The following is an 18031-nucleotide window of genomic DNA, read 5'->3' as shown; positions in this document are numbered from 1 at the left end:
AACCACCTGACTACAAGGTGGACAAAGGGCCACCTAAAGAAACCTCCCTATCATATTCTGCTGGGAGAAAGTGCAAGGAACACCACATTCTGCAGGAACAAGGACCAGAACCCCCTCATCATGGGAACATCTTATCAATATCCTGCTGGGCAGCAAGCCATACTACCCAGACCCCTCCCACCCATACCTATAAGTATCCCCAGCCTGTAAGCAGCGGTGGACACTGGCATTAGGCTAGTTCCCCACTTCTGTAGGTCTTATGCTGGACATAAAGCCTGCATTTGCTGTAGAGCCACCACTCTCTCTGTGTCTTTCTTTAACCCTTGCCTTCCCTCCAAAACCTAACAGTTAGGATATGGGGAAATGAAAGTCTAAGACATACGATTTTTAGATTCTTTAACCCAGATACTTAAACAGTTGGGGCCAGTCTCCTTCAGACATAGTAAGAAGCCAACAGAGATAAGTTGATATATACAGGCAGCTTACCAATAGGTCTTGGAGTTTGCACTAAAAAGAAGTTGAAATTGGCATATTAGTATGGTTATTTGACTGGGGAGTATATTTTTCACTAATTTTATCCTGGAAGTGAGGCTTTGAGAGGTAGAGCAGGGGAGAAGAAGTGGTATCAGTTATGAGATCATTAGGGAGAATTAATCCAACTATGTTAACTATAGAAAAAAGGAAAAAGGATATTTAGCATTTACTGCAGTATTTCAGCCCAAGGTGAAGGTTTTTGTAGGATTCTTGCCAACCTAAGAGATACTAGGGAAAGGTGAAACTTCGTTATTAGGTATTAATATTATTGCTAGGAGGGAAAGGTGAAACACTTCCTGTCAGTAGGAGTAGAAAATATTTCTTTCCCAAGGGACTGTTCTTTCACTAAAATCTTTATTTCTGATCAACTAATATGTTCCAGAGGTAGACATTAGAATAGGAGGTAAGAATCCAGTTTCCTCTTCGCACAGCTTCCAGCTTATTGGAGAGTGATAGAGCAGTGACTGCTGCTTTGATTAGCTTTAGAGTCTGTGAGCAAAGAGTCAACAAAACCTTCTGGTTTTTTTTTTTTTTTTTTTTTTTTTTTTTTTGAGACAAGGTCTCACTCTGTCACCCAGGCTGGAGTGCAGTGGTGCTATTATAGCTCACTATAGTCTCCACCTCCTGGGCTCAAGTGACCTTCCCACCTCAGCCTCCTGAGTAGCTAGGACTACAGCTGCATGCCACTATGCCTGGCTAATTAAAAAGAATTTTTTTTGTAGAGATGGGGTCTTGCTCTGTTGTTGCTCAGGCTAGTCTGGAACTCCTGGTCTCAAGTGATCCTCCTGCCTTAGCCTCCCAAAGTGCAGGGATTACAGGTGTGAGCCCATGCCTGGCCAAAACTTTCAGTTTTTAATGAGAATTTGACCTTCAGTTGGTTTTCTAGCTCTGATCACTTGATGACCTGATAAATATCGAAAGCCTGTTATATTTATTTATTTATTTTTTTGAGACGGAGTCTCACTCTGTTGCCCAGGCTGGAGTGCAGTGGCATGATCTTGGCTCCCTACAACCTCTACCCCCTGGGTTCAAGTGATTCTCCTACCTTAGCCTCCTGGGTAGCTGGGACTGTAGGCACACGACACCACACCCAGCTAATTTTTGTGTATTTTTTAAGTAGAGATGGGATTTCACTATATTGGCCAGGCTGATCTTAAACTTCTGACCTTGTGATTCGCTGGTCTTGGCCTCCCAAAGTGCTGGGATTACCGCGCCTGGCCGAAAGCCTGTTATGTTATTTAGCAACACTGCTTGCATAAGAATGATCCTTGATGTCAGACTGCATCTGAACTGGGAGAACTGTAAATATGTATTAAGAAGCTATAACTTTGGGCTTCCCTGAGTGCAGTGACCCATGTATTTGGTCATATTCCTTACGGGATCCCTGCAGGTAATGTGTATGGGGTTCTTATAGGAGATTTTAGTTCCTGGTAGACCTGTGGGGTTTCTAAGCCAGGTCAGCTCCCAATTCATCTAACAGAAGGCCAAGCAGAATAAGTCCTAGGTGGCTATGTGGACAGCTGCATAGATCATGGCGAGTACTGCTCCCACAGCAGAGGGATAGCTGATAATGCCCTTGCTGGCAAGCTGTGCGTCCTGCCTTAGGTCCTACTGAGTAGACTGGTGCCAGATGAGAGCTATGGTAATCTTGTAAGTCTGCAAGGTTAGTTGAATCTGAAAAGACCATATCCTGCTAAAGACCCAGTGGGCATAGCAGTTAATAATCCTTCACTTCAGTGTCACTCAGGATGAGAAACATTCAAGTTTTGATCAACAATCCCCGAACTTTTAACTCTGATTTTTTTTTTCCTGTGTAAAACACCTAGAAGGTGGCGCTTCCAGATCTGGATACCCTTGGCTATGAGCAGTAGACCAGTTATACGTTTAGATATTATGCTAATAGTTGCTTTGTCTGTATCTACAAATATGTATCTTTGATTCTGAAGTAGAACTCTTAGGAAACCTGCCCTCTTGACATAAGTTACTAAATCCTTGGATAGGTGATCACTTCAAAATGTATTTTGTTTCTTCGGTTTTTCTATATTTTCTTCTCATTTCCAGTTTCAATTTATGACTTCTTGTACCTTTATTTTTATTCTCTTTCTCAACATATTCATTTCTCTTCTTTATTCTCTTATGTGCCAATTCACTTACTCTTTCTCCTTCCAATTTTCTTCCTACTTTTTTCTTTTTAAATTTTCTCCTATTTATCTCTCTCTAACCTGCATCTTCATTCTTTATCTGTTACTATTTGTGTTACTCATTCTCTCACTTTATCTCCTCTAGGCCTTTACTACCTTTTAATCTCAACATTAGAAGTTCATTTTATTCACTGTTAATAACCTGTTATAACACCCAAAAATGGAAAGATAGTGGAAAGAATGAAGAGTTAGTAAAACTTTAGTCTTAATTTTATTAACTAACCCATCCTCTTATTTTTTTGAGAAATGACTCCTGGCCCTCAGTTTCCTCATTTCTAAATATGAGGATAATAACTGCCTTACCTACTGCCATTTGATGTTGTTTAGATGCAACAAAGTAATGTACACGAGTGTTAGAAAAACAGTAGTAAGACACTATAGGGATCACTCAAAGAATGTGACTACGTTGCTAAAAGTTGCTGAAAATAGAGCCTAACTCTTCTGGAGAGAACTTTTCAGGGCAATTAGAAAGGAAAGAAAGGCCGGGCGCGGTGGCTCAAGCCTGTAATCCCAACACTTTCGGAGGCCAAGGCGGGCGGATCACGAGGTCAGGAGATCGAGATCATCCTGGCTAACACAGTGAAACCCCATCTCTGCTAAAAATACAAAAAAATTAGCCGGGCTTGGTGACAGGCACCGGTAGTCCCAGCTACTCAGGAGGCTGAGACAGGAGAATGACCTGAACACGGGAGGCAGAGCTTGCAGCGAGCAGAGATCACGCCACTGCACTCCAGCCTGGGCCACAGAGCTAGACTCTGTCCGCCCCCCCCCACCAAAAAAAGAAAGAAAACTTAAAATTTGCATTATTTTACATAGTGAAGATTATCTAATAATGGAAAAATCATTTGCATGGAAAGAAAATCAGGAAGTTTAGGTGCTGGGTTCTAAATCTTTATTAAATATTGGCTCTACAGAGCTAGATTATATGCTGAAGTGGAAACAGCTTAGGACCATCTCTAGTGGGATATTTTTCACTTTGCGTTTCAGCTTCATAGTTAATATATTTTTATTGCAAAACCTGGATGAGTCCAACCTGAAGGAGCACTGGGTGAAATTATGAGGTGGCAGAAGGACTTGATCCTTGAGTCCTTGGGCATGAATAGTTGAATTAAAAATAGATTGATGTTCTAAGTAAAGTACCAAAAGGTATTATAATTGAGAATCAGATGACTTACCAATGGTTTTGTGAGACAGCTCTAAAGAAAAAAGAGAAAAGAAATCAGTAGCTATATATATATTTTATATATACTTTTTATTTATGTACTTTCATTTATATACTTTTCCCAGTAGGAATCTGAATCACTAATGTCAACTTCAGCTGCAGCTGAGTAGTAGAAATGGTGACTTTCTTGCTATGGCAAGCTAGTACATATAAGGGCCTCCTCATCTAAAAATCCCTTGTGTGATGGTGAGGAGCCATTGAAAATCTGCAAGGGTTCATCCTCCACTTTGTAGTTTGTTTTTATTGGTGAAGTGTACGTTTACAGAGCTAATCATGACTTACTGAAATGCTAGGTCGAAGAAAAATAAGAGGTTGAAGAAAATGTGAACTCCAAACCCTTGAAATCCCAACATGGAAACCAGGTAGCGATCCCTAAGATACTGCAGGAAAGTAAAATGCTCACTGTGGAGAATCAGACAGCAAACTTACTGATAGGTCCTGTAGCTCCAGCTGCGACAGAGAGAGAGAGAGGGAGAAAGAAAAAGATATCCGTATGCTTCACCACTGTGAAGGAAATTCCCATTGCCTAACACTCGCCCTAGGGAGTATCATAAATAGAAACGGGAAGATCAAGAGTTGCTTGTATGGCGAGCCTCAGGCAGGCTCCCTGTTGCACAATATAAGGGACCTACAGGGATGGAGGCCTCCTCCTGCTTTCAGTGATGGTTGGAAATCTTCAGAGGGTTGGAAAAGATTCACTCCATATTAATCTGTTATGCCTCTATTTTTCTTACATTTTCTTGCCCCTTGTCCCCAGTTTCCTTAGAGACATGGTTTATTTGAAAGATGTACCTTCTGTTGCTGATGGATCATTATGACTATTACTAAGAGGGCTGTTTTGGTTTATATTTTTAAATGTTAGCCTGTGAGATTTCTTAACACTTCGTGGATGGCCTCTTTGCAAACTATGTAACAGGAATGCTAGGGGAATTGAGAAAGACAGTGTTAAGAAAGCATGTCACCCCTAAACCTCAGCATCACACAATATACCCATTAGCAAACCTGCATATGCACCACCTGAATCTAAAATAAAAGTTGAAATTGTTTAGAAAAATGCAGAGCAGATCAGGCCCCAAGACCTCGTAGGTCAGATATCAAAGGGACCACAGTGGAAAAACAAACTTGATACTTACGAATAGGGGCTGTGAATTGCACTGAAATACAAAAAGGAGGAAAGTGTGGTTTGACATTAACAGAATTTTCATGTTACCGGTATTGTTTCTAAATAAACTATGAAACAATTCAACCAGAGGAGAACAACTCCTGTGGGACTGCAGATAATCTTAGCCTGGAAGCCGCATAACCTTCCTACCAGTTTAAATCATTCAACATCCATCTTAAATGAGAAATTTAGGTAACTAAAAAATAATAAATATAAATAATTAAAATAAAATACAATTTTAAACATGAATTATGTGGCTTTCCCTTATCCTAAATTCAGTAACAATTCAGGATATTGTGTCTGATGGCTTGGGCATCAGAAGGTGTCAGAAGATTTGAATACAATTAAGAAGTATGAGTGAGAAATCCTGTAGGGGTAGAAATGGTAACAGTTAGGATGTGGAGAGGACCCCATATCCCACAGAAGGCCAAAGAATGTTAGAGGAAACAGAAAAGGAACTCACTTATAGGTCTAATAGTTCCAGCTAAAATATGGAAAAAACAAAATAGAACTAATGAGAAAATACTGTTTGCATTAAAATTCTTTCTGGGAAAACATCACAAATGTAGACACCAGGAGCAAAATTTCCACTTCCGTGGAGGAACAAATAAAGTTTACAAATGCTTCCTTCTTCATCTTGGAGGACCCCGGTTACTGCTGGAATCTGCCAGCTGGAACTGTAGGGATGCACATTTGGTCAGGCAGCGTTCCTTCCCCTTTCCCGATGGGTGTCCTGCTTGTAGCTCAGTAGATTACACAGGCCATTGCCTGTCTTCCAGCTGGCTAATTTGAACTTGCTTAGCTAGAATCTATAGCCTCATCTTCTGAAGGAGACAGTGGGAATTTCTGTCTCTGTAGTGATTTTGGCCCATATTCAACAGAGTAACTTGGCCTGCCATATAAGAGGGAATAGAAACTGCTAGGTTGACTTAAGACATTTATAGGTATGAGTAGTGGGCAAAGGAATTGAGACACTAGACCCACATACTTGTTAATAATGCAGTAACAGTCTTCTTATTTATGACCACATACACACACACACACACACACACGCACACACCCCACCACACCTCTCTACACCTCATGCACCTCGCAGGCTATAAGTGATCCTCTCACCTTGGCCTCCCAAAGTGCTGGGATTACGTGTATGAGCCACTGTGCTTGGCCTAATACGTGCTTTTATGATACCTACCCAGTATTTGCTCTCAAAGTTTGACTTGATTATTTTAATAATGTTTCATTTGTATAAATACTCCAAGAGGAGTAGACACAGGATGTGATATACCATGAGCTTTAATTCTCAAATCACTTTTTTCCTCTTTCCTTCAGAGTTAGTGCTGCGTCAGGGTCTCAAGCTCTGAACATCCTCAAAATTGAAGGATGGAAATGTGTTAGAAAGTGAATTAAACCCTGATGAGTTTCATCTTTCTTGTCTTTGACTTTAAGATCACTCTTGGTGTGGGAAATTGGCCAGGGCTGGAAAAGCTGGTTAAATTTGGACCAAGTGCATTCATCTTTTTATTTCCTCTCTCGGGGCAGAGAATTAAAATCCTGTAGAGCAATGGTTCTTAAACTTTGGTATGCACGCAAATCACCTGGGCATCTTACTAAAATGCAAAGTCTGACTTAGTAGGTCAGGGGTGGGCAACAGGCTCAGACTCTGCATCTCTAAAACTCCAAGGTGATGTTGATGCAGGTCCTTGGATTCACTTTAAGCATCAAGGTCATAAAGGGCGGGTAAAATCTCAGATCATATAAAAGTCATTGTTTCCATTTACCATTATTTTTTTCCTTTTTAAACCAATTTCCTCTCACTTATCCCTTATTTTCTATTCCCAACCAATGCTTCTTCCAGAGGTGTATGCTACAGTTTCATTTAAAATTCTATCTGGATACTTCTTTCAGATTTATTCTTTGTTCATAGCAGGGGATATACATCCCACACAAACATCAGTGACAGTCTGGGATCCTTGGTCAGTGAGCTGGGACTCACTGCATGTCACTGAAATTTTCTTGGTGGGTCTTAAGTAGAATGGCCACCATCAAGCCTCTTGCTCTGAGTGTTACTGAGTTTTCTCACAGGGGAATCTTTCTTCTTTTCACTTGACCATTTTTTGTTTTTCACTCTTTTCTCTTTGCTGTTGAATCTCAAGAGTTTGGAAAAGTTAAAGGTAATAGTACTTTCTTACAGAGGCACCACAGTTTATTAAGATAAGAATAGAGAATAAAGAAGGGGAAAAGAATGAACAATTTGTGAAAGAAACAAAAACACCTAGAAATATGAATGTCTTACATATTCTAACAGTTTAGTAGAGCAAAGCACATGAGAATTAAAGGGCAGAAAAGCAACTTACTAATGGCTCCTGCAGTTCTGGCTAAAATACAAACAAAAAAGGTGAGTTTAGAGACAGCATGACTCAAGGGTGTTTATCTCAGGGAGTTTCAGATCAAGCATTTACTACATATTTGATTTACATGGAAAGGCAGCAAGAAGGTAAGTAAGCATTTTCCTTTTTTCCTTAGGAGACTGTGAAAATCATACTTCCTGCAGTTATTATTCTTAATTTTCATTATCTTCCTGCTGTCAAATCCTTCTAAAGATTATAGATAATTTTCCCTGGCCCCAGAATCTTTTTCACAATTTCATTAATTAATCTAGTTTTTATTATAAGAATTTCCCCTTTGCTAAATGAAAAAATTAATCAGTCACTTATAGGATCTTGAAATCAGCCTCAAATTCCTCATACTGGTAAAAGAAAGAGAGAACAGTAAAATTGCAAGTTTTTCTCCTTTCCTCCACCTTTATGTGCCTTCTCACCACCCTCCCCATTCCTCTGGTAGCAGGCACATTGTAGAACATCCAAATCATTACACTTGGTATGCATGTATCAAAATATCACATATATCCCATAAATTTGTACAATTATTAGGAGTCAGTAAAAAAAGGACTGAGTTGTGTATATGGGAAACTTACAGAGAGGTTCTTCAATTGTTTTTAAACATTTTATACTACCTATAATAAAAATTGAAAAGTATATTATTAGATATGATTTAGATTAGACTTTAGACTAAATTAGATTTAGACTTTCAGAAGGCATGGAGATAGATAATCCCATTCCCTCCTCCTCCTCCCCAGGTGTGGTACAAACAGTCTTGAGGTTAAAGACCTGAGTCCCAGTTTTGCTATTCTTTAGCTCTGTGATTTTGGGCAAGTCACTAAATGTTTTGAACATTAATTTTCTCATCTCTAAAACAGAAGTGGTGTCCCCCATCTTACTTATATTGTGAAGTTGCAGTGAAAAATCAGGAGTAATAACAGAAAGGAAAGCTGAAAAGTTGTATTAGAAATGTTATGGAAAGAAATATTCAGTAACTATAAACGAATGAAATACTTTGGCAAAGTAGTAAGCTACTTTATTTTACTTTTTTTCTGCTTTATTTTTTCCTTTTATTTCTGACTGTCATTTGAAAAGTTCTGAGTCCTGACAGCAGAGCATTATAATGTGCACTTAATTGTGTTTTTATTTTTGATTTATTAATTTGTGTTATTTTAATCTTTAAAATAACCCTATCTTCTTGTGTACCTTAGTACCTTAATTATGTCATTTTAATCTCTCTTGTTTCTGTCTTGAGAAATAACCAATCATATTTTAAGATGTTGAAAATTTTGCAATTTTTTATCTTAAAAGAATTGAATAATGTGTTTCCTTCTTTGTGTATAATTATTTTTCGCTTATTTGTTACATTGCTGTTTTGGGAGGGAAATGGTAGCTTTCCCCAGAAACAACAGGATCTACCCTCAGCATTTGGAAAGAGATGTCTGTTTTTCTATGTGGTATTTTAGGCCATTAATCACTGAACTGTCAGTTTCTTGAGAAGGTGAAGCCACTTCCACCACCAAATAAGGATAATTTTAAAAGGACAGTTTTCTATACTTAAGATTTTTAAGATTTAAGATATTAACCTATGTTAGGAGTGACAATTATACTTGAGTTATGCATATTTAATTTTGATCAATTAGTAATGACTATCTGGAGATGAGAAGAATTTTAGGATACATGTGGGCTGAGCAGGTAAGAGAATCATGATCAATTATTGATGTCTGCCATAGGCAAAGGCATGAGCAGAAATGTAACACAGGTCATATATATTCCATTCCTGACCTAAAGTAATATGGAATAATGAGGAGAAAGGAATTTTTCTTTTCTTTTCTTTTCTCTTCTTTTTTTTTTTTTTTTTTTTTGAGACAGTCTTTGTCACCCAGGCTGGAGTGCAGTGGCACAATCTCGGCTCACTGCAACCTTCGCCTCCTGAGTTCAAGGCATTCTTGTGCCTCAGCCTCCTGATTAGCTGGAATTACAGGCATGCGCCACCACGCCCAGCTAAGTTTTGTATTTTTATTGGAGATGAGGTTTCGCCATGTTGACCAGGCTGGTCTGAAACTCCTGGCCTCAAGTGATCACCCCACCTCGGCCTCCCAAAGTGCTGGGATTACAGGCATGAGCCTCCGTACTGGGCCAAGAAGAGAAATTCTTGAACTGGGTATTTTGTGGCGTTTCCCAGCTGAAGACCAATAAGTGGGACAGTAAAAGGCATTTACTTGTTGCCTTACAGAGCAAAGAAGCAGATAAAAAAACTTAGGATGTACATATCCTGCCAAAATACTGAATATTATGTGTTTTGGATTAAGGACACTGTCTCTGTGGATATTCTTCCTAATGGGAACATCCAAGTTAGTTTGTTTAGAGAGTACCACATTTTCCATACCAGACAGAATTCCTCATTATCTTTGTGGGGATCACAAACTCACTTGCATTAAGGGGTCCAGCAGGTCTCATGATTGTGAATCTGCTAGAGTTATAAGGGATAGAGATGGTGAAAAGTCCACGCCCTACTCAGAGGCATTCAAATTCAAAGTTTAATACAATGCCGTGCTGGCCAAACAAAACACATCTACAGGTGGCACTGGGCTACTGTGGGCTAATTTGGGAGCTGTATTTTCAGATAAGAAGAGATGATTTAAGTGAGCACCATCTATACTTCAGCAACAGTGCAGTTTGAGATCAGCATCATATGGGTTGTGGCCTGAGTCGGGATAGGGCAAGTGAATCCCTTTCTTTTCATTATTTTAAGGATAGGTATTGGTTGGGTCACATTTAATTAAAACCTGTGAGTAATAAACTTGTTCAGACTGTGAAGCATCTGAAAGTTTTGATGCCTTTTAGAAAAAAATAATGAAATATGATATATTTAATTCCGTCTTTGAACTAGCAAAGAAACAACTTTGCTAGTAGGAAATGTGACCCTAATATGCAACCACAAAAGTAAAAGTCAATATGAAAAATTTTGTAGGAAAAGCACATAGATCAGAAAAAGAATCTGTCCAGCCAGAGTTATCTGTTTTGGATTTTTTCCCGATTTCCTCACTTCTCTGCTCCTCATTCCTGTCACAGTCTTCCCTTCATTTAGAAAATGTGTTCATTTTTTTTTTTGACAACCAATTGAAATCAGTTCCAGAAGGTTTATTTAAATTTTACCTCTTTGGTTTTCCTCTCTTCTCCATTCAATTTTTTCAGCTTCCCTCACTTCTCTGTTCTTTTATTTTGAGATGGAGTCTCACTCTGTCACCCAGGCTGGAGTGTAGTGGTGCGATCCCAGCTCACTGCAACCTCCCCTTCCAGGGTTCAAGTGATTCTCCTGCCTCAGCCTCCCTAGTAGCTGGGATTATAGGCACATACCACCATGCCCAACTAATTTTGTATTTTTGGTAGAGATGAGGTTTCACCATGTTAGCCAGGCTGGTCTCGAACTCCTCACCTCAGGTGATCCACCCGCCTCAGCCTCCTAAAGTGTCATGATTACAGGCGTGAGCCACAGTACCCAGCGTCTTCTCTGTTCTTTTATTTGATTAATTTTCAACTAGTTGTTGAAATTAGTTATATAACTGACTTGACATTTTAATGAGAGATTAAATAACTTGCCTATGTTCAAACAAATAGTAAGTAGGGAACCGGGATACAACTCTAGTTAGCCTGGCTCTAGGGTCTGCATGCTGAACTTCTAGGCAATAGTCCTCTGTAAATTGAAAATAATTAACAAGCAAATTTATTTTAAAAGTGATTTTTAGTAGGTCTTATATTACTTTCAATTCATGGAGAAATAGTGTATAGTTCAGATAAGAAGTGAGCAGTAACTTTTTTCTAAGCCCACAGTCAGAGTGTACAGCATAATTTCCTCCCTTGAAGGTAGGCTGCGATTAGAGAAGGACGTAGTTAGGATCTGTTTAAGATGGAAGAAAATCAAACCTGTTCTATACCTTAAGGAGAGGCAGTTAAAGGAAGGAAAATATTTAAAGGTGTAGAAGAGAGAAGCAATGACTTCTGAAGAAATAAGGGAGTGAGAGGATGTGGTCAAAGGCAAGAATGAAGGAATTTGCTTAAGCAAGTGGGAGATCTCATTGTCTTAGAGAGGGGGAAAGGTGATAAAGGTGGGCATGATCCAGTTAAGATGGCTAATGAAGGACAAGGTGGAGAATCATGAGTCTTAAGCCCTGTTACACTGACATAGTAGGAAACAGAAAATAGTTAAGACAGGGAAAAGTCCTCTGCCTTGTGTAGGAGCCCAACAACACTAGATTTTGAAACAAAAAGATAAACTTACTCATGGATCCTTGAGTTGAAGCTAAAGAACAATAACAATTATTCAAGTCAGTCTAAAGTTTCAATAATCCATCAATTTCCCAAGAGTCTTCCTGGAAATAGGTCCTCCCTTAGGTTATTAGACTTTCCATTCCCCTGTAGGTAGGCTCATAAAGTGGTCACACTTGCAGGTGGTCCCATGTCTTTTCCCCCTTAGACACTATGCAGGGGTGAAAGTTACAGGGGAATATTCAGATTAACTATATTTCCAATATTCTGATTTCATTCACCACCTTTCTCCTGTCTTTTCCGTTTCTCCCTCCCTTTTTCTTTCATCTTTTCAGTTTGGAGAGTCTTTTTTCCCTAATGTGATAGCCTCAAGAACCAAAGAAAGGCAATATTACAAAGGTTCTAGTTTTATAAGAAAAGAACACCGAGATTGAGAAAGAGAAGGGCTGTGCCTGAGTATGCAAAAAATTAAAGGCAGTTTTAGCCTCCAGTTTTCTTCACTTTAAGTTCAGCACGTTTTCCTTCATATTCTTTACAATTTTCTCTTCTTTCTGGAATATTCCTTTAAAATTTTTTTTCTTTAACATACTGACCATCTTCCCTCCCCAACAGTTTTTTTCTGTTGTTTTTGTTCATCTCTAAAATGTTCCTCTTGTAAAATAACCTAAATTCTAGGGCAAAGCTTGTAGAAGTTTTAATGATATTAACTTTGATAGTAATTTGTACAAGCTACCATAGAATGAACCCTCACTATATTCAGTGGAGAAAGTCTGGATATTAGTCTTATTTGTCTTATATTGACTGTTAAATGACTATGCAAAGTTTGATAATTCTCACCATCTTTTGGAACTGCATTTAACTGATCTATGACAGGGTTTAATTTTTCTTCTGCTCAACTTTTATGATTCAATAAGGCTACATTCACAAACTAAAGCCCTGTGTTCTTGGGTCTTTTAGCCTTAGGGTACGTTTTGGTTGGAGAAGCAAAAAAGGCTGACTTTCTAGAAATAGGGCCTGCCTAGAAAGAGGCAAATAAGAAGGACGAGGTCCCTAGACAAATAAGGGTTTATGGTACTGAAACAACCAAGAACTTGCTCAATTCCCTTGTAAACTGTGTTAAATACCCACATCTCTAAGGGCACATCAATTCCTCAAAAGCATCAGCGTTAATCCCCCTTTGAAAAGAAGATCAGAAAAAACATCCCTCACACTACCTTCCCCAGGGGGTATCAGATCCTCTATGCCAGCTGTAGTGTGATTTTTTTCATGGATTGTTTAGGCATCTTGTACTTTGGTGGTGTGGCCAAGGCCCAGAATGACATGTAGGACTGACGATGAGCAGAGAAGGTGATTCCCTTTTCCTTTTCTTCTCAGCCTTTGTAAAGGTTGAAACTCTTAAGAAAACTTGGAAGACCTTAGTCTTTTTTTTTTTTTTTTTTTTTTCTGGGACAGGGTTTCACTCTGTTGCCCAGGTTGAAGTTCAGTGGTTCTGTCATAGCTCACTGTAACCTCTCACTACTGGGCTCAAGTGATCTTCCCATCTCAGCCTCTGTGTAGCTAGGACTACAGGCATGCCACCATGCCCTACTAATTCTTTGAATTGTTTTGAAGAGACAGAGCCTCACTGTGTTGTCCAGGCAGGTCTTGAGTTCCTGGCCTCCAGGATCCTCCTACTTCAGCCTCCCAAAATGCTGGGATTACAGGTGTAAGCCACCATGCTTGGCCCTTAGTTTTTTTTTTTTTTTCTTTTTCCTCTACTTGCTTTGAGGAGGTGGAGGACCTTAGGCTTGATTAAACTTTCCTTAGTTTCCCTATGTACTTCCTTCTTATTATCTGCTTGCTCTCATTTCTCTTTCCTAAATTAGAAATAGAAAATAAACTGAAATATGATCCTGGAGTTGGCACTGAGGAATAATAATAAAAATCCACATCAGTCTGAGTTAATTGGTTTACAAAGTATATAATTCTCACCGAAATCATTTTAGAAAGGGGACCCTTGATTAGGTCTCATTAAGTACAATGGGCCATCAACTACTAGAATGCTTGGATTTGAATCCTGGTTCCCCTACTTACTAGCTGTGTTACTCTGCCTGTTTTTTTTTTTTTTTATGCCTAAGTTTATTCATTTTAAAAATAGAATTTATAATAATATCTACTTCCTAGGATTATTATGAAGAAGTGTTTAGGACAGAGCCTGGAGCATAATGCTCAACACATATTATTATATCATCATTTCAGATTGCAGTCCTTATCTGTTTATACATGTACGGGTAATGGACCGCAGCCTCCTCTATCTTGGGCACTATGCTAGTTCAAGATTTTCAAAGAAATAATAGGATCAAGTCCTTTGAGGTCCTGGTTTGAGAGGCCCTTTCTCAAGTTACCACAGTCCAGTGAATTGCCTATGAGAATTATCTCTCAAGAGGGCCTCATCCATTCTTTAGGACCACATATCATCTTGAGCTTCAGGGATGAATAGCTTCCTGGTGGCCCTATGCATCTTTCAGCTAAATACTCTATGTAACTAATTACTCATCATCCTTTGAGATTAATCCCCAAATGGGTCACATCCTCATTTAATTTACTCACCATCTGAAGATAATCCTCATCTTAAGGATGCTTATTATCATAATGCTTTTTTAAATTCCTAATTGGACATTCCTTCCACCTCTCCTTACTCTCTAAAACACACCATGCTGTCAGAAATTCGTATCAGCAAATTTTCCTATATCTTGAACTTCACCAAACGTTTTCTTCACCATCTTGCTTTAATATGCCTGACTGTCCTTTAAAATACTGTATCTCAAGGCTGGGTGCGGTGTCTCATGCCTGTAACCCCAGCAATTTGGGAAGCTGGGGAGGGCAAATCACTTGAGGCCAGGAGTTCAAGACCAGCCTGGGCAAGATGGCAAAACCCTGTCTCTACTAAAAATAAAAAAACTAGCCGGACATGGTGGCACACGCCTGTAATCCCAGCTACTTGGGTGGCTAAGGCACAAGAATTGCTTGAACCCGGGAGGTGGAGTTGCAGGGAGGTGGAGTTGCAGGGAGCTGAGACTGTGCCCTGCACTCCAGTCTGGGCAACAGAGTGAGATTCTATCTCAAAAAAAACAAACAAAAACAACAACAACAACAAAAAAACTGTATCTCAGATGTTGCTCAAAGGACACAAAGTTTCAGTTAGATAGGAGCAATACATTCAGGAGATCTTTTGTACAACATGGTGATTATAGTTAATAATATGTTATACTTGACATTTGCTAAGAGTGTGGATTTTAAGAGTTCTCTCCACAAAAAGTGTGTGAGGAAATGGATATGTTAACAGCTTGATTTAGTCATTCTACAGTGTATACATATATCAACACATTATGTTGTATACCATAAATATATACATTTTTGTCAATTAAAAATGATAACATTTTTAAAAAACCATGTCTCTTACAGCCCTCTTAGTGATTTTTTTTTTTTTTTTTTTTTTTTTTGAGACAGGATCTCACTCTGTCACCCAGGCTGGAGTGCAGTGGTGCAATCACAGCTCACTGTAGCCTTGACCTCTTTGGCTCAAGTGATCCTCCCACTTCAACCTTCCAAGTAGCTGGGACCATCAAGTTGGCTAATTTTTTATTCATTGTAGAGACAGGGTCTCACTCTGTTGTTGAGGCTGTGACGTCTGGTTTTTTGTTTGTTTGTTTAGAAAAAGTCCATACCCATATACATGCCTGAATGTAGGTAAATGTCATTTTTGCTCCCCATTGCTGTTTCCAAACAATATCTTCTCCAGTAGAAACCCCTGTTGTCTTTGAAGCAATATGAGACTTTACTCTGTACCTCTCTCCTTGTTGCTATCATAAATAAATATGATGGTCATTCTCTCCCATTTCATTCTCTACCAGAAGACAGGGTTGCCTTTTTACAGCATAAATGTGGCTTTATCCCTTCCCTGATGAAAACAATGGCTTATTGTGGTGCTCAGAAGTGTTCTCCATATTTTCTTCTAAAAGACTTTTTGTGATCTGGCCTCTCCCTGCCTTTCAGACTCCTCCACCATCATTCACAACTGGCTTTCAGCAGTCTCTCATACAAGCTACTCTTCTTCCCCTCTCAGGAACTTGGTGTTCTTTCTGCCTGAGATACTCTTCCCTAAGATCCTCCTGTGGCTGCCACCTTTTCACCATTCAGTGTCAGTTCAAATATCTCCTCAGGGAAATTTCTTTCCGTCTCCTAGCTAAAGGCCCTCACTTCTTGGTCTTGCTGTATCATATTATCTTAATTTGTTTTCTCTGTAGAATGTACTGTGATAGTCTAATAATCATAGTAGGAATTAATCTAGAAAGGGAAATTATTGTATTTGTTTGCTTACGTGTTTATTTTCTGTCTTACCTCACTAGAATCTATGCTGTCTATGAAATACTTATATTGTTATATTGGCAGTACTTATATTGTCTTAGGCAGAGCAGCTGCAATGCTCTAAATTTCCCCTTTGGAGGGTTTTTATGGCAAGCCTGTCTCACATGGGTCCTCTGCAGATTTTGCTGGATGAATTGAAGATTTGAGTTTATTGTTTAGCATGTTTCAACCCCCAAATATTTTACCCTTTCTGTATGTTAGATGAAAACAAACCAAAACTAGATAAAACATGTTTTAATCATAAAAGTAATAAAATATTGAGCTTAATAGCTTTCTAAGGGCACTTGTTAACAGTTATATATACAACAAAACAGCCTTATTCATGGGATAAGGTTATGGCACAGTATTGGATTAGCACACTAATTCTGATATTTTATATTAATTTACATTTTAAGATTTTCAAATTACATTTTAAAAATTGAAGTAATATATTTTTAACATATGCATAATTTTCTAAATTCCTTGGAACAAACATTTTGTTTCCAAAGAATACTTTGGATTGGAAGAGTAAATATATTTAATGATGTCCTGGGGGTAGCTGGACAAGCTCAGGACTTGGAGTCCAAAGGCCAGTGTTTAGAACCTCAGTTTTACTCTTTTACTAGCTTTATGCCTTTGGTCAAGTTAAATAATATCTTTAAACTTCATTTTTTCCTCATGTGTAATATCTGTAAATAGTCAAGGAACACGACCCACTTTAATTACAACCCTCTCCTTGTCCCCTACTCCCATTCCCTGGTCTCTTCACAAACCTCTCTCTTCTTCCCTCCTATTCCTAAGTTAATGAAACTATTACTGTTTTGCTGAAACTATGATTGCCAGCTAAAACCATTTTAATCCTCTCTTTATTCTTTAATCAGTGGACGTCTCATTCTTTGAAGGTCTCATTAATTTTAGACAAAACGCTCAATGATGGGGAAGGAAAAGGAGGTGAGGGACAAGAGCTCAGCAGGGTTAGGGAATGTTCTTTAGTTCTGTGACACACCAAAGAGACTTAGAATTTGGAAATATGAAAATTTCCCCCTTGCTCTCCTAAAAATAAATACAAACAAAAAATTCATGTGGTTGTCTGGCTCAAAAACTATCCATTTCTTTCTTTCTTTTTTTTTTTTTGCAGGGGACAGGGCAGGGATGAGTATCGGAACCAAGAACACCTGGGAGCACCAAACCCTTAGTGTCAGTTGCAGCTCAGGGAGATAGGGAATTAGCCATCTCTTCCATTGCTGCCAGCCTGACTTGGGGATGCCTCAGGGAAGGCTGTTCTTTCTGGCTAGCCATGCAAAGCTTTGAAATTCTGAGGACACAGCTAATATCATTTATCCCTCATTCTATATTATCTTCATCCTCACCTTATTTTTCTTACTAACTTCTTGCTCTCATCCTTCTTTATTTACTCTGTTTTTCCAACACTTCAGGTTTGGAAATTGCTCTCTTCGTGTCATCATAATAAACCACTAGAAACTTGCATTTACTTTTGACTGATTATTGAGGTGTCTGGTTATGGAGAACAAAGAAATTGGATAAACGTGAAGTTCAAACTTCTGCTGTGCTTCAGTGAAGAAGTCTGGGAAGTTTAGGAAGATATCCTCTTGATTAAAGGGGGCTAAATGTCAGCAGAATTAAAGAAAAGTAAAGGAACTTACCAATACTTGATCGAGACAGTGCTAAAATAAAACACATCAAAACAAGAATGAGTTCTGTTTGTCCCAGGGAGAACTTAGATGCCGTAGACACTATATTGCAGAAAAGTTGTGGGAAAGAGGATAGAAATGAGTCACAACTCATTTCCTGTTATCAATTGCAATGCAATGTGGTGAGCAGCTGGATATCTACATATGGACTGCAATACTTTTGTGGT

The 18031-nt window shown here is 38.8% G+C and overlaps 1 protein-coding gene across 1 annotated transcript in view; it reads right to left on the bottom strand.

The window, feature by feature from the left end:
- TSBP1 (testis expressed basic protein 1) overlaps window positions 1-18031 on the bottom strand; it is a 77469-nt gene that overhangs the window by 45086 nt on the left and 14352 nt on the right. Inside the window, exons 7-13 of the mRNA XM_078001053.1 lie at window positions 17817-17906; window positions 8094-8132; window positions 7474-7494; window positions 5091-5111; window positions 4387-4407; window positions 3911-3931; window positions 487-507 (exon numbers count right to left, since the gene is read on the bottom strand). Of these exons, the coding sequence (XP_077857179.1) occupies window positions 487-507; window positions 3911-3931; window positions 4387-4407; window positions 5091-5111; window positions 7474-7494; window positions 8094-8132; window positions 17817-17906 (234 nt within the window). The remainder of the gene's footprint in view (window positions 1-486; window positions 508-3910; window positions 3932-4386; window positions 4408-5090; window positions 5112-7473; window positions 7495-8093; window positions 8133-17816; window positions 17907-18031) is intronic.

This window comes from Macaca mulatta, chromosome 4 (genome assembly GCF_049350105.2).
Source record: "Macaca mulatta isolate MMU2019108-1 chromosome 4, T2T-MMU8v2.0, whole genome shotgun sequence".
In the NCBI taxonomy this organism is placed as follows: Eukaryota; Metazoa; Chordata; class Mammalia; order Primates; family Cercopithecidae; genus Macaca; species Macaca mulatta.
This window is presented reverse-complemented; position numbering and strand designations above follow the sequence as displayed.